The sequence below is a fragment of the Alexandromys fortis genome, unplaced genomic scaffold (assembly GCF_014885135.2).
Source record: "Alexandromys fortis isolate MF-2015 unplaced genomic scaffold, M_Fortis_MF-2015_v1.1 scaffold_18, whole genome shotgun sequence".
NCBI classification, from domain to species: Eukaryota; Metazoa; Chordata; class Mammalia; order Rodentia; family Cricetidae; genus Alexandromys; species Alexandromys fortis.
The window spans coordinates 13,345,522-13,361,974 of NW_026067897.1; the positions used below are offsets into that span (position 1 = coordinate 13,345,522).

The 16,453-nt window shown below is 46.5% G+C and overlaps 1 protein-coding gene across 8 annotated transcripts in view; it reads left to right on the top strand.

Annotated features, from left to right (window-relative positions):
• Susd1 (sushi domain containing 1) overlaps window positions 1–16,453 on the top strand; it is a 107,552-nt gene that overhangs the window by 34,347 nt on the left and 56,752 nt on the right. For 6 of the 8 annotated variants that reach the window (XM_050163715.1, XM_050163724.1, XM_050163697.1 and 3 more), the window contains 3 exons: window positions 1,055–1,231; window positions 10,052–10,149; window positions 12,066–12,252. In XM_050163715.1, coding sequence (XP_050019672.1) covers window positions 1,055–1,231; window positions 10,052–10,149; window positions 12,066–12,252 — 462 coding nt within the window. The remainder of the gene's footprint in view (window positions 1–1,054; window positions 1,232–10,051; window positions 10,150–12,065; window positions 12,253–16,453) is intronic. The other 2 variants (XM_050163734.1, XM_050163744.1) reach the window with 1 other exon arrangement.

Sequence of the window (16,453 nt, forward strand, 5' to 3'; positions counted from 1 at the left end):
CAGGGAGGGGGGACCCAAAAGGATGTTGGCAAAGTAGGCTTAGGTCTGAAAGGTGAACCCCACTACCGAAGTCATCCCAATCAGTGAAATTTAAAGAAGAGAACAAAATAAAGCTCAGAGGCCATGAACAATGTCTGCAGCCAGAGGACAAGGGGAGGAGAGTAAGAAGTGATCTGTTCATCCAACAAGTGTTTGGTTTTGGAGACAGTGTTTCACTCTGCAGCCCAGGATGGTCCTTCAGTGTCCAGTCTCCCTACTTCAGCCCTCTAAGCGCTGGGCTTACAAGTATGTATTAAATCAGTATATTATTAGATTCTTTTGCGTTTTTGTCAGAAAAGACATACAGAACATTTTTGAAAGTTGAAAGTGTCTGGCTGATGATGACTGCCTTGTGTTCTGAGGTCTGGTTTGGATGGCCTAAGCTGGTTAGGTTACGTCATGCTCTTTCTTTCCCACAACGTTCTGTGTAGATAGTCCACTGGCTTTTAAAGCTGCAGAAGAGAGACTTCATATCAGTTCAGTACTTTCTGATCTGTCTGTCTCCCCGCAAGTGTCATTTGCCCCTGGGAATTGCCTGCAACTTGAATGTAGGAAGACAGGCACTTTCTGCTTTGCCTCGCTTCAAGAGAGCCAAGGATTTTATATTTTATTTACTATCCGGTTGATAACGGTTGCTACAATGCACTATCCCCAATGCAAGAGTTAATGACCCGAAGATGCACAGTAAAAAGTTCTACAGAACTTTCGTATGTAAATAAACCCTAAGATGTATTATTTCACAGACAGGGAGCTCTATACCTAAGCCATCTCATAATTCAGTTCTTCTCTCTGGGTGCACGTTTGAAAATTTCATTAAATCCAGGCATACCAGTTTCCTGTACTTCTGAACAACCTTAATTTTACATAATTATATTTGAGTTATTTGAGGGAGTTTGTGTTTTCTCTTTCCCCAGACGAATGGCCCCTGTCATCATGACATGCTCGCTTCTGAGATTCTCGTTGTGGGCACGGAAGGCAGGGCTCATCACAGGTGTCCTGTTGCCTCTCGTTGCAGAGATCAGCTGTGGCAGCCCTCCCGCAGTCCAGAACGCCATCTTGGTGGGGAATCCCACCTCCAGCCTGGGCAGTGTGGCTCACTATGTCTGTCAGGAGGGCTTCGAGAGTCCTGGAGAAAAGATCACTTCTGTTTGCACGGAGAAAGGCTGGAGTGAAATCACGTACACGTGCACAGGTACAGATTCGGTTCTGCTAGGCCCTGCTACCTGGGGACGCAACAGCAGGAGGGTGGAGCACGAAGCTGCCTCCCTGTGGCTTGTGCCTGCCTCCGCTGTCTGCTTGGGTGGGCACTTGGCTGTAGATTTACCAGCTTAATCTTGATGGTTTAGAAGGCAGATTGGGAAAATAAGTTATGCAGCGAACTTTACGTGTTCTTTTTTTGTAACCCGCCCAGCGGGTCAGTTATTCCAAGGTCCCGAAGAGGCGCTATCTGAAAAAGACAGGGGCGGGAGACTGGAATGAGACCAAGCAAGATTCTGTTGTCAAGGTCTCTCTTTATTAGTGAAATGGTTGTGGCTTATACAGCCCTTGAATGAGGAATTTGGCTTGGGATGGGGGCAGGGGCATGGCAAGGGCTGGAAAGGATCTTGCCAGGGCAGCCACGGTCACGAGTCGACACACCTAGTGTTCTCTAGGCAAGCAGAATCGTTCCTTTTGTGATTCCAACCACAAACAATTCTCCAGATAGTTGGAATGTGGGGCGGGTTCTGCTAACAGCTCTCAAGATAGTTGGGTGTGGGTCTCCCCGCAAACATTCTTAGGACAATAGTCCCTACTATACTTTTTGGGAAAATGGCTCCTGAGATTCTTCTAAAATACCATAATTTAATTCATTATGGGTTTTTTTTGCCTTCTCTCCTTAACCAATGAAGAAAATCTATTCTATGAACCATTTTCTCATATTCTTAACACATTTTGGCATGACAGTTTTTCAGGCAAAAGATGGCAAATGCAAGGAATTTCAGTTTTATTTGTATCAAAACACAAAATACAAAAAATGTATTATATTGGTTCCACCCCTCACCCCCCCCCCCGCGCCCCTCCCAGGCAGGGTTTCTCTGTGTAGTTCTGGTTATCCTGGAACTCACTTTGTAGACCAGTGTGCACTGTGTGTGGAACACTCCTGTTTTGGAATTTACAGTGTGGTAGAAGAGTCAGACCTCTACCCAAGGAAATGCGTGTTCACATGTTCTTGTAATGTTTCGTAGAGAAATGCAAACCATCACAGACTGCTGAAGTCTGTGGGTAAAGAATCCTCGGAGTAGGCAGAAAGTTCTTACCTTCAGCCATCTCCATATTAAATGCAAAAGATGCAGGCTAGAGAGTGGGGAGAAAACAGAAGACGAGAACCCACAACTCTATACTAGCTTCTTCTGGAGACGCCTCGCTGGCTGAGCAAAGAAGCAAGGCCAAGCCTGTGTAGCAAAGACCAAGGACTCCAGGCGCTTCCGGTTTCCCTAGAATCAAACTGAGCCAGACAGGTGGTCTCTGTCACAGCCCTGCAGCAGCTCCAAGACTTAAAGGTAAAGCAGCTCTCCCCAGGATTGCCGCGTTGCTGAAGGTCCTCTGCTGCCACCGTTGAGAATTCAGTGGGGGCACAAGGATTAGTCATACATGAAAAACCAGGAGATCTGCACGGGGCCCAGTAAGCTATTAATCAGCTGATCCTTGTACAGCACTTTGAAGAACAAACATGTTATGTAACCGCTAATTATAATTACTGTCCTCAGCCTTTCACCTCTTGTTAAGGCTGGAGCTCCAGCTGCAGCTGTGGCATGGGCTGAGGCGGGCTTTGACTGAAGGAGAGAAAAAGGCTTTCTCGCGGGGAGCTAGGCTCTCTCTCTGTGAGGAGGCTGTGTGCCCTCCATCAGTCCTGGCAGCTCAATTCGATTTTTTACAGATAAAGGGAATGATTTACATGCTGATTAATTCACGGAAGGGGAGGCTGGAGAAGCTTCTGGAAAAGGGAGAGATGCTGGTTGTCATGGCTCTTGCTTTGCCGCCCCTCTTCTCTTTTCTTTCCCCTGTTTTTCATCAACGTCTTTATCCCCCGTCCCGATTCCCCCTGTGTATTTTGTATTTCCTTCACTCAGTGTTCATGCTTAGCTTCTTTCCCCGTTCTCACTCCCTGTACCCCTCTTTCTGTACTTCCGTGTTTAATTCCAAGCTGGGTGGAGTGAACTATCTGTACACAGATTGTTTTTATTTACCGTCAGATATTTTTGGAGCCCCATTCCTCTGCATTATTGGCATGGATTTGTAATGTTTTTCACTAAGTATGAATTCTAAGAAGATGGTAGGATTTTTTTTTCCTTCTTCTCTCAGGCCAGTTTGAACTGGAAATTCCAGACAGCTGGGAATTAGGCAAGTGCTTTAGTGTCTGGAAAAACCCGAGGTGGAAGCTTCACATTAGTGAGTCAGTTTACTTCAAGATCAAAGGGGCCGATTCATTCTTGATAAGGCTGTCCCCGGCTTCCATTCTGCCCAGGTCATTTAGCTTTTAAGTTTAGAGTCTGGGTTAATAATTACAAGGTTAACCCTCCACGCTCTGTCCCTCCATCACTCCATGCTCTTGGGGGAGTAATGACTTTGTTGAAGCAGAGTCTGCCGATCCGCCAGGATCCTTTCTACATTCCATAACTTCCCAGTTACGACTGCAAATGCTCCCAAGCTCCTCTTACCCTGTGTCCCTCCTTGGTTGTCAACCCTCCTCGTCAGTCCAGTGTGTGCTCACTTGCAGCTCTGTCTGTTTTAAATGGACAAGAAAGCTGGCTGGGTCAATGGGCACATTACCGTAATAGACACACAACTGCATTGGGTATGAATACGTGTGTAAAATCTGCACTACCAACATCATTGCTCTGATCACCAAACACCAGCTTGCACGCCCAGGGTTCTCTTGGGGGGGGGGGGCTTTAATGCTTGACTTCACTTCATTGTCACAGGAAACCTGTAAAGCAAGGTTCATTTCACTGCCGAGTGATCTGAGACTCGCAGAGGTTAAGCAATTTTCTTAGGGTCATTCTGTAACTAGGACTTGATGGAGTTATGATTTGAACTCAAGTCTGAGGGTCCTGGAATCCCACACTTTCCTGTTCTTGTTCTTCCAAGCTTGAATTTTTTGCATAACATCCTGATTATCTTTGACATAACTAAACAGTGATTTACGTATCTTGTTTTTAAAAATAATATATACACACATATGTATGGTATATATGTACACATATACATATATATATATTCACACGTTTTACACACACAGTCACGTTTGGGATGGAGTTTTGCTATGTTGCTCAGGCTGGTTTTAAACTCTTGTTCTCAAGAGATCTACCTGCCTTAGCCTCTTAAGCAACTCAGTCTATAGACATATATCACCATGCTGGATGTGGTGGTTTGAAAGAAGATGGCCCCCAAAGGGAGTGGCACTATTAGGAGGTATGGCCTGGTTGGGGTAGGTATGGTCTTATTGGAGGAAGAGCATCACTGTGGAGGCAGACTTTGAGGTCTTTTGTTTTAGCTTCGCTCAGTGTCACGATCGACTTTCTGTTGCCTGCAAGATGCTGGACTTTCAGCTACCTCTCCAGCATCGCATCTGCCTGTACACTGCCATGTTCCCTGTCACGATAATAATGGACCGCATCTCTGAAACTAAAAGCGAGCCTCCCGAGTTTAATGTTTTTTTTTTATAAGAGTGACTACGGTCATGGGGTCTCTTCACAGCAAGAGAAACCCCAAGACACCTGACAGATATTTAAATTTGTAGTTTTAATATAGCAACCAAGAATTCTTTGTAGTATGGGGTATATCATGACTTTGATGAGCTAGATGTGTTTTTCCCAATGTGCACAAAAAATTAACACCTGATGAACATATAAATGTTTATTCAAATGCCACAAAAATTCACCACACACCTTGTAAATTCACTTTTACCCATTTTACATGACTTTAACTTAGGACTTAACACACACAAAAGGAAAGAATTAGATTGTTCATAACCAAACTTTGTAGGACCCTTCTCTAAGTCAAATTGGAGTTGCCTATTTGTCCTACAACTGTACAGAACGAAGGCCTGCTCTTTCTACTTCTGCCCAAGGTCAAACCTGGTGTCTAAGTGGGACTGACTGCAGCTCAGCAAGGACAAAAGATAGAGGGAGGGAGGTTGACCTTGCCCCTGGGCTTTATGCGGGAGGCTGTTTTAAGAAAGTGACACCCCTTCCTTCCCTTCCTGAGCACGGTTTCCCTTAGCCCCTCCCCTTCCTCTTCCCCGTACTGCCCTTGTTTCCCAGGTCTCTCGAGCAGCGGGGTTTCTCTCACTGAGCCCCTCTCTATGACCTACTTCTGTGTCTCACCTTCACTACCTGTCTTCCACTCACAGATCCATGGCTTTTAAGGCTGTTTGACCGTTGGACGGCCAGCAGACAGCTCATATCCAGCGCGTCCTCAAACCAGTTCATCGCTCCCTCTTACAGCCCACTCTCTCTGGAGAGCAGTGAAGGGTGATTCATTCAGACCCTTGAGCACAGAGGCTGGCTGTCAGCCAGGGCTCCTCTCTGTTCCTGCTCCGTCACCTCCCATTCATCTCCTTCAGAATTGTTTCTTGTTTCATAATACAGTACCCCGGTTTCATGTCCTAACCTCTTGTCTGAGTATCTGCTTCAGTTTAAAGGCTCTCAGCAGTGGGGTGTAATGCATCTAATTGTGAGTCCGGACTCAGTCCCTCACACTGTCTGGCCCTCGGAGGTTTCTTAACATCCACGCCTCGGGTCTATAAAATGGACACGGTGATGGCTAGTCATCAGGATATTTTGAACGTTGAAGTCCTGTGCCCACTTTCTGGTTCATAGTTATAATTCAATAAGTGTTCTCTCTTTCTTATTGTTTTTATTATTGCTTCTTATGACTGCTGGGAAAATGAGATCAAGTCTGTCAAGAGCAGTCTGAGCCTGACATATAGTTGTCATTGAGTAAACAGTATTATATTCTATTTTATGACCTCCGGTTCTTCTGCGCTTGAGTGCTTCCTTCCAAATGGGAAACTGGCCCCCTCGTTATCCTGCAGCTTGTCTCTGGTTGGAGGCGTGTGCCTTTAATCCAGCAAGCAAGCCCGTCCCTGTCCCCTCCTATGCGTCCTCTGTGGCCTCACTTCTGTACCAACCTGACGTCTCCCCCTCAACACTTGCTCTTCCCTGCCTCACCTTTTCACGAGCACGGTGTTCAGACCCGTTCTTTCTGCTCACGCGTCCTCCCTCCTCTGCAGCCATTTATCTACCGAGGCTGCGCCCTCAGTGAAACTGAATTTCCCGGGTCCTCCAGTGAGAGCTGCTATCTTCCCGTTCTGTGCCCTTCAGTATTTGTGTGGAGCCCGTAATAATGCAATCTGCCTGCATCCGTGTTTGCTCCTTCCATTGGGCAATGTGTTCCTTGAGGGAAGAACGGAGGTGGAGTCCTCCTCACGGGGAGCAATTCTGTACGTTGTGAGCAGTGAATGAAGAGGAGGCCGCTTCAAAGACTTCCCTATGTGGTTTTCTTCTTTTCCTTTTCCCTTCTTTTCAATTTCTTTTCTTTCAAGATTTTTTTTTTTTTATGCAGACAGTGTTCTGCCTGCATGTATGCCTGCAGGCCAGAAGAGGCCACCAGACCCCATTGCGGATGGTTGTGAGGCAGCATGTGGGGTACTGGGAATTGAACTCGGGACCTCTGGAAGAACAGCCAGTGCTCTTAACCTCTGAGCCATCTCTCCAGCCCCTCTTTTCAATGCCTATGACATCTGTTTAGTTATTTGTGTGTAGGTGTTGGTGTATGCATGCCACTGTGCACACATGGAGGCTGGAGGACAACTTAGGAGGTGTGTTCTCTCCGTAGGAGTTTGTGATCAACCTCAGGTCATCAGGCTTGCTGGCAAAGCTCCTTTATCCACCGAGCCATCTTGTCAGCCTGTGCGTGTTTTTCAGTTATAGGGAAAGTTAGAATTAGCGTGCAAGAGTCGTAGTTTCAAAGGGCAGCACTATAAAAAAAAGTCTTTTCACCCCGTTTGTAGGTTCTCGGTGGGAAGAGTCACCAACTCTGCTCAGCTACTCTTTGGGGTGGAATATCTGGCTCCTCTGTAATCAGATCTGGGTCCCATCTGTGCAGAGCGTGGCACAGTCTGGAGGCAGATGGCAGCTTTGAGATGTCATTTGCAGTTGTCATAGTGAATGAGCAAAAAGGAAGATCAAGAAAGGAAACCCTTTTCCAATCTCTGCTTGGATGACACAGGCACCCCAAATAGGAAGGCTATTTGCTTTATTGGCAATCAGGGAGAAGATGGGGAGAGAGATACTTCTGTTTCCTGTGAACCAGCTGCTGAGTTAGTATCAGAAGGCCGTGTGAGTGAGCGGAGAGGCTGAGCGTTCTGGGGCTCGGAAGGATAGATAGCTGCAGAAGTGGTCAGTATACTTGACATTTATCCAGGCTGCTACTCTGGTACCAGCATCACCACTGCTGCCCGAGGAGGTGAGCCAACAAGGCCGTTACCTTACGTCTCCTTGCTTATTCATGCTGGCAACTGGATTCTTTTTTTCCCCACATTCCCCACATTCCAAAGAGAATCACTGACATGGGAACCTATGGGTTATTTTAGGCTTCATCGCGGATATTCTGATATCTCTGCAGAAATTTGCATTGTCTTCTCTGCCTCAGTTTATTCTCACTTATTAATAGACAGTTTGGATTTACCCCCAAAACAGGTGCAGTGGGACATAGAATGTAGTTAATGCCAAGTAGACCAGGTGAATATGTCTTTGGTTCTGTACAAGAAAACTGAGTTAGCTCTGCAGGTTTTAAAATTCAGGCTCTTTTTTTTCCTCTTGGTGGTTAAGAAGAGCTTTACTGTAGGGAAGGGACAGGAGCTAGTTAGGGGAATGTTATCTCCCCAGGTAAAGGAATTATAATTCTCACTTACACACACACAGATGCACGCATGCACACACGCACACACACAGACGCACGCATGCACACACGCGCACACACACAGACGCACGCACACATGCGTGAACACATGGGTGCGTGGCCAGAGGTCAACCTTGGATATTGTTCCACAGGAGACGTCTGTTTCGCTGTTTTCATTTTAATATGTCTGTGTGGGTGTGCTGTGGTTGCTGGTGCCTGGGTCAAATCCCCTGGAGCTAGAGTTATAGTTGTGAACTGTCTGATGTGGGTGCTGGGAACCAAACTTGGGCTTTTGAAATGAGGTCTTTCACTGACGTGGAGCGCACCTCCTAAATGGGACAGGGATCCAGCAGTCGCCACCTTCCTAAAGTTGGCGTTATAAGCATGCAACACCAGGCTTGGTTCTGGGCCTTGCTCCGGCCTCCTTGAGTGGAACACCAGTGATAGCCAGCAGCCCATCAGACTAAACCATAGTAAATAAATGAGCAAGCAAACAAACAAGCATGGGTTCTGAGGATCAAACCCAAGCCTCCATGCCTATGAGGCAAACAGTCTACTCACTTGTCTTGATGCAGGGTTTACCTTGAATTTCTCCCAAAACAGAACCAGGAGTTTGTACTATTATATGACGGGGAGTAAAATTCCAGGAATCTGGACTGGGGGCCAAGAGGGATAATAAGGGAAAGAAAGAACCAGTGTGAAGATGCCATAATGTCCTGGTCTCCCCTTGGTAGGTGGGACTGCTCCCCTGCTGGTACAGCGTTCTGAATGGTTGTGGAAACTCAGTCACTAGGACAGTTGCCTCCAGGGAGAAAAGGGCAGTGACTGGTCCGCTAGCTCCAGGCTGCATCTAGCTCCTCTCCTGTCCAGGCTGCCTGTGCTGGAGTACATGAGCCACAGCAAGAAAGCCCCAGATCAGGAGGCACAGCACAGTCACGTCGTCAAAGTGGATGCAGGGCTAGTGCACACCAGACCCAGGAGTCTGTGAGATATCTGCCTCCAGGAGAAGCTTGAACAGGGCGGTGGAATATTCTTTCTCCTTTTGGATTAAATGAGAATTCTTCTCTCCAGAGATGAACGTGAAATGCATAACTTAAAAGTGTTGTTTTGTTTTTTCCCCTTTTCGATTTGATGGTAAAAGAAATTGCCTTAATTTCCTTTAATCATTCATTTCTGTTGTACAGTAACACATATTAACCTTCTGTCCCCTCAACCTTGCTGAGCTCTTTTCTCGGCTTTCATGTTTTTTTCAAAGTTTTAATTCCTTCAGAGTGTATGCAAATAAGATCATGCCATTTGCAAATAGAAATGGTTTTAAATATTTATAGCCAATTTGATTTTAAAAATGAAAAGGTAGGTTTTCCGCATACCACGCTGGCTGGCTGGGTCCATTGGGAACTGTCATTTAAGGGAACTCTTGTGTTTTCCCACATTGCCGGATTCATCACATGGAATAGAGATGCAGGTTATTTAGAAGAAGCAGAACCCAGAGAAATCATGGCTTCTCACATACCAGGATCACGTGGTTTCTGCTAGCAGAATCCCAGGGTGATCAGGGACTCTATGGAGAACTTTCTTAGTTCATTCCAAGCTTCTCCCGAGGAGTCACCCTGCATGGTGACACGTGCCATTTTCCCTTTGGGAACAGCGGTCACTCGAATGACTGCCTACCACCCAGGGTAAGATGAGGAAGGCAGACTCCCGCGACTTCCCGGTATGGCTTTAAGGAAGCTGTGAATCCGATGGGTTCTGGACTTGCTCCAGCCTACCTGATGGAAGGAACACCAGTGGCATCCAGTGGCCCATCAGGCTAATCACAGTTGGAGCTCTTCCCCACCCTCAGGCAGTAATCTTTTTTTTTTTTTCTTTGCCTGGCCAGGCAGTGGGCCAGGCTCATTCATGAGGAGCCATCTGGGATCGCTCAGACTGCTCACTTCAGCATCTGAGTCAGAGCGTGACTGGTGAGCAGGGAGACACCGGCTGGACAGATGCCCCGCGTCCGCCAGGATTCTCCCAGAGCCCACTGGTACAGCTCACGAGTCAATTCTTTTCTCTTTTCCTATTCTAGAAATAGTGGTCGAAATTCATGATGTGTCTGTGTTTAATGACAGCTGTGTGAGGTGGCACATAAGCCCGGAAAGCATAAACTCCAAGATCATGTACATGGTAAGTAACGTGGGCTGCTTCCCCTCCTAATGCAGAGATGGAAGTGTGAGCCAGGAGGACGTGGCCTACATGGGAACTTCACCCCCTCCGCCACACACACACACACACACACACACACACATGCAAGCACACACGCATGCACACACATGCACTCACACACACACACATGCAAGCACACACACACACGCACTCACATGCACTCACACACACACGCAAGCACACACGCATGCACACACATGCACTCACACACACACACATGCAAGCACACACACACATGCACTCACATGCACTCACACACACACATGCAAGCACACACGCATGCACACATGCACTCACACACGCATGCACACACATGCACTCACATGCACTCACATGCACTCACACACACACACACACACGCAAGCACACACGCATGCACACACATGCACTCACACACACGTGCCCCCCTCACTCTGCCACCTTCCTTCCTCCCTCCCTTCAGCTGTCTTTTCCTTCCTTCAGTCATATAAAGTGAAGTGTACAATAACATTGCAAATGTATAATAACAAGCTCCAGCTATTTTAACTCATGAAGCAGCATGGTTAATCACTTGGTGTAAAGTCTTGCTTGGCTATTCCTTGCATATTCAAGCCTGGGTGAACTTCCTTCATTTTGTAAACTCTCTTGGGATACCCTCTTAAGCAAGAATTTCAGTTAGAGCCAACTCAAAGCTAAGACAGGTTTAGAAGATACTGTTAACCTCCTTCTATTAGAAAAGGATGGTTTTCTTTTTTTTAAATATTTATTTTATTTATATACAATATTCTGTCTGTATTTGTGCCTGCAGGCCAGAAGAGGGCACCAGACCTCTTTACAGATGGTTGTGAGCCACCATGTGGTTGCCGGGAATTGAACTCAGGACCTTTGGAAGAGCAGGCAATGCTCTTAACCACTGAGCCATCTCTCCAGCCCCAAGGATGGTTTTCTTTAATGGGTCTTACATGCTGTCATCACACAAGTAACCATGAAGGTAGAATGATGACGTTTCTGTAACTAGGAACAACCGCCAGATTATACCGTTTAATGCCGCTGTCCACCAACTGTATGGTTAGAATGAGAGACGGGACGATCAGGCTAAATGTTTTCTCGCTCCAGCGCCCTTTTAAAAAGTGAATGGGATTTTTAAGATATCCACATATTTTATGTCTAACGGAATGTGGACGTGGGCCACGCATTTCTGTTTGGCATCCTCATAGGGCTTGTTTCCAAGTGCTTATCCTTTCTCCCCCAGAAGGCTGGGAGCATACGCTGAACTGGTGCTAGGTCCTCCTTTTGTTGTTGGTCATTGTGTTGTGATCATGCTGTGCATTATGACCACCTGGCAGAAGAATGAATCCAGACAGTACCCTGTCCCTTTAAAAGACAAGCTCTGCCCACTCCCAGTCTCTCTCTCTCCTTCTTCTTCTGAAGAGGCAGCTCTCCCCCCTCCTTTTCTCTCTCCTCCTCTCTCTTTCTCTGTTTCCCTCTTTCTCTCTCTCTCTCTGTCTCTCTATCTCTCCTCCCCCCCACCCTACCAAACCTTCCCAACACCCTCTTCCTAAATAAAACTTCATACACCCCAAACTCTCTCTGCATGTTGTATCCTGTTTCCTACATGGTTCCTCAAACTCCATGGAGCCTGCAAAGGTCCCAACTCACCCCGAAATCTTTCACATTTGTGGTAGTTCTCACTTCTATCACAGCTGAGGACCCATTGGTCCCTGGGATGATTAGATCTTGTCCTCAGGTCCCCCACAGCAGAGCCGGCCCTCTCTCTCCTCCCTGGTTACACAGTATCTGAAATGAGAAGGCAGAGGAAACAGCGCAGAGTACCACGAAGTCTCTCTGTCGTTCTGACCCAAGTCATGGTGGATCCTCTTGTCTTTCCTCTTCTAAAGATAAACATTGAAAGACAGCAGTCGAATGCTGTGGAATCCGCTCATGAGGAGACAGTCAACGTGACCACAGACAGCAGGACCCCAGAAGTGTGCCTTCACCTCCAACAAGGTGCCAACTACACTGTGCGCGTTTCTGTGGCCCCTCCCCGGCGCTCTGTGCCCGCCATCCTTGATTTCCAGATGGCTGGTAGGTGGAAGGAAGTAGCATTTCCTCCTAGAGAATTCTGAGCAGAGGATGCGGGAAGCCAGCAGGGCAGGGGATTTCAGCTGGTGTGAGTGAAGGGTTGAGGCTGTTCCAGAGCAGAGCAGTAAGAGCAGACATTCTTATTCTCTTGTCATCCCGATGAGTGGCACTGGCGACTGTCTCTCAGCTGAGCCCCGGGGGGGGGAGGAGTGGGTGGTAACAGAAAGGACCAGATGCTGATGCAAGAGTTTGCAGGGGTACAGGGAGTAGAGGGGCACACGGCTTACGTTTGCTAGGAAGCCCAACAGGCCTTTCTTTCCCTTGCTGAAGGAAGAGGAGGAACAGAGAGGCCCAAGGTCACCTTGTTAGCTCCTGTGAGCAGCTCTGGCTGGGGAGTCAGGTGGAAGTGGTTAAGTGGGAGCAGGAGGTAGCCCTGGAGTGCAGAAAGGTCTGTGTTGGTAAATGGGGGAGTGGCCCCAAAGGAGCTTTGAGAAGTAGGAGTAGGAGCCAGGCGTGCCGGTGCACACCTTGAATCCTAGCGCTCTGCTCTGTAGGCAGAAGTAAGTGGACTTCTGTGAGTCTGAAGCCCACATAGTCGACATAGTGAGTTTTAGGCTGGCCAGGGTTGCACAGTGAAACTCCGTCTAAAAGGAGGAGGAATGAGGACTGGGTGGTGGCTCCGTTGGTAAAGGGCTAGATGCACAGTACTAGGACCTGAACTTGGATTCCCAGCAGACACGTCAAAAGCCTTGAGCAGTTATGCATCTGAAATCTCAGCACCGAGAGACGGAAGGATCCCTGGGGCTTGCAGACCAGCCAGTCTAGCCAAATCAGTAAGCTCCAGGCTATTGAGAGCCTGTCTCAAAACCTTACTGGTTTAGGATACCCAGGATACCCAGTGTTGCCCTCCAGCTCACATACATGTACACACACACACACACACACACACACACACACGCGCGCGCGCACACACACATAACACAAGCGTGTATGCAAAAAGTAGGAATAGGCTGCTGCATGTAACTGTCACGGGATATAAAAATACGACACAGGGCTGGAGAGATGGCTCAGTGGTTAAGAGCATTGCCTGCTCTTCCAAAGGTCCTGAGTTCAATTCCCAGCAACCACATGGTGGCTCACAACCATCTGTAATGAGGTCTGGTGCCCTCTTCTGGCCTGCAGACATATACACAGACAGAACATTGTATACATAATAAATAAATAAATATTTAAAAAAAAATACGACACAATTACAATACGTTGTGTGGGCTTCCGAACTCAGACGGTCTGGCTTGTGCAGCAAGCTCTTTGCCAACTAAGCTGTCTCCGCAGCTCAAGTCAATTCTTTTTTACAATGAGGCTTCAGGGACTGAGAGATGACTCAGTAGATAAGAGTACTTACTGTACTCAGAGAGGGTTGGTTCCCAGCACCCATGTGGCAGCTCACCGCAACCTGGAGATCCAATGTTCTTTTCTGGCCTCTGTGATCACTCATACATGTGTGTATACACAAAAACACAAAATCAAAAACAAGTATTTTATTAAGAAAAGAATTTGTATTTAATAATGCTTTATAGATAAACTGGGCCGCAGTTGGTGCCATTTGTTATTTTCAGCGAGTCACTCTGTAACAGGTTGTTTGACGACCCATTGAGAAAATCTTCCTCAGATATTGCTGTTACCATGCACCGGGAGATGACAGTCTAAGACCAGAGAAAAGTAATAAAAAGGTTTGCCTATTGAAATAATATAAGACCAGCTATGAAGTTAGGCCTCTTTGGACTTTTTTTTTAACATAAAATTTTAATTATTTGGAAATTTCATATAATACACCCAATAACATTCACTTGCCAGCCTTCCCAGGTCCACCCCCATGCTTCTGACTGCCCCTAAAACAGAAGAAGGGAAAGGGGGAGGGAAGGAGGGGAAAGGGAAGGGAGGAGGAAGACGAGGATGAAGAGGAGGAGGAGGAGGAGGAGGAGGAGGAGGAGGAGGAGGAGGAGTCCAATTTGTGTTGCGCACATATTCACTGGAGCATGGTCAAACTCCCAGTGGCCAGCCCCTTAAAGCTGAGTCTTCCCCATCCCTACCCCTGCGAGAGGCCGTCAACTGTGAAGAGCTACATTTCAGCATCCCTATCACAATTTTAAAGAGTTCTCTTCAATGGCCTTATGTCTATTCTGTTTTTTTGATTTTAATTTGGGGGTGGGGATGGGGAAGAGAGATTGTCCCACAAGCCTTCCGTGTCTCCCATTCTCAAATGTGAGTCTGCGATCATCAATACCACTGCAAAAGAAGCTTCCTTACCTTTGATAGTCAGAGGCAGCAAGGATCATGGGCTTCCGCATGGTCTCTGGCGACAGTACAGACCACAGACATCAACATGGCTTCTGGTGGCCTCACAGATCGTGGGCAACCCCCTGGCCTTTGGTGGTAACATGGACCACAGACATCAACAGCACCTGGCTGCCACAACTCTTAGGACTTTTCAGGAATAAAGATCATTTTACTTCAGGTATATAATGTGAAGAAAAGATAAGAAAGATATGTAATTAGGGAAACTGTAGTGAACGAACTCCCGTGGGCTTTCGGGGGTGTGTCTTCTTTTGAAGATGTCATCACAAGACTTCAGTCGCATTTGTCCCTGAGTCAGAATGACAGCTCTTCCTCCAAATACCTGACAACCCCTCACATGACTTTCCCATTAGGAAAAAAGTGTAATCTTTGGAATCAGGTAGACCTGGCTTTCTGTATATCTTAACTGTTAGAGTTATGATATAGGGAGGCATAGGGTAGGTGTAGGTAAATCTGAACTTCAGGAAATTTTATTTTCAAGATACAGTGAAAGCAGTAGTCTATATTGGGGTCTTGTAAATCCCCAAGTCAAATTTATCTTTGAAGAGGTATGTATAAGTAAATTCATGTTAGTTGATGTTGCTTATTAATATTTTCCAGATTTTGGCGTTTGGAATGCAAACTAAAATAAAACTAGTGGATAAGGGCTTGCCTGGCATTGGGTTTGTAATGTGTCCACACTGCTCTGCGTTGTTGATGGACATAGCTTACCGTTGCATGTTAACCTAGTGAGGACTGGAGTCACGCTAGCCGGAAGCAGAACTACCTTTGCTCTGGTCAAAGGTCTGTTACTCTGTCCTCCTAGATTCTGTACATCATGGTGTTTTATTTCACTATCAAGGTATGCTACTTCCTCTCATAGGAGTGGGGGAGCTGTACACACACACACACACACACACACACGCATACATATGTCACTAACTTGCACACACCTGATAAACCATACACACACACATCACAAACATACACATACATATTCACACCCGCCACATAAACCATAATGCACATCACACACATACACCCTCACACACACACACACACACACACACACACACACACACACACATGCTATTCTGACTGCTCTGAAGAAGTTTGCATCATTCCAGAATTTCCCCCTTCCTTTACGATTAGGCAAATTTGCTCGTGGGATCATTTAAGTTTTACCCTTTTTAGGAAGTTGATTTGCTGACCCCTTTGTCAGTTTCTTTCATGACTTTTGTCAGCTCATGTTTTCTAGAAGTTTTTAAAACGTGTGTGTGTATGAGTTGCATGTGTTAGGGTACCCACCTACTTGTATGTTCTTGTGTGGAAGACCAAGATTGAACCTGGGTATCTTCCTCTCTTCTCCACCTTTTCTCTTGCTTTTAGACAGGGTTTCACTGTGTAGCCATGGCTGTCCTGGAACACCCTTCAGGACAAGGTTGGTCTTAAATTCACAGAGACCCTCCTCCTGGCATTAAAGGTGTACATTACTGTGCCCACTCTGCAAGAGCAGCCAGAGCTCTTAACCACCAACCCCAGGTTCTGTTTATTCTCTTTCCAAAGAATGGATTCTGGTTTCTAAACTGTATTTTCCATTTCTACCTTGTTAAATCCATTCTTGTTCTTATTATTTCCTCTTCATTCCTCTCTTAATTTGGTTTTATTCATACATTTGTAAATTCTTGGGATTTTGTTTGATTTTGAGACATGGTCTCATGCAGCCCAGGCTATCCTCACACTTACTATGTAGCTGAGGCTAGCCCTGAACTCCTGATCCTCCTGCCTCCATTTCACTAGTGCTGGGATTTCGATATGCCATCATACCCAGAACACTTTTAAATTTTGGAACTGAATGCAAAACTCAACA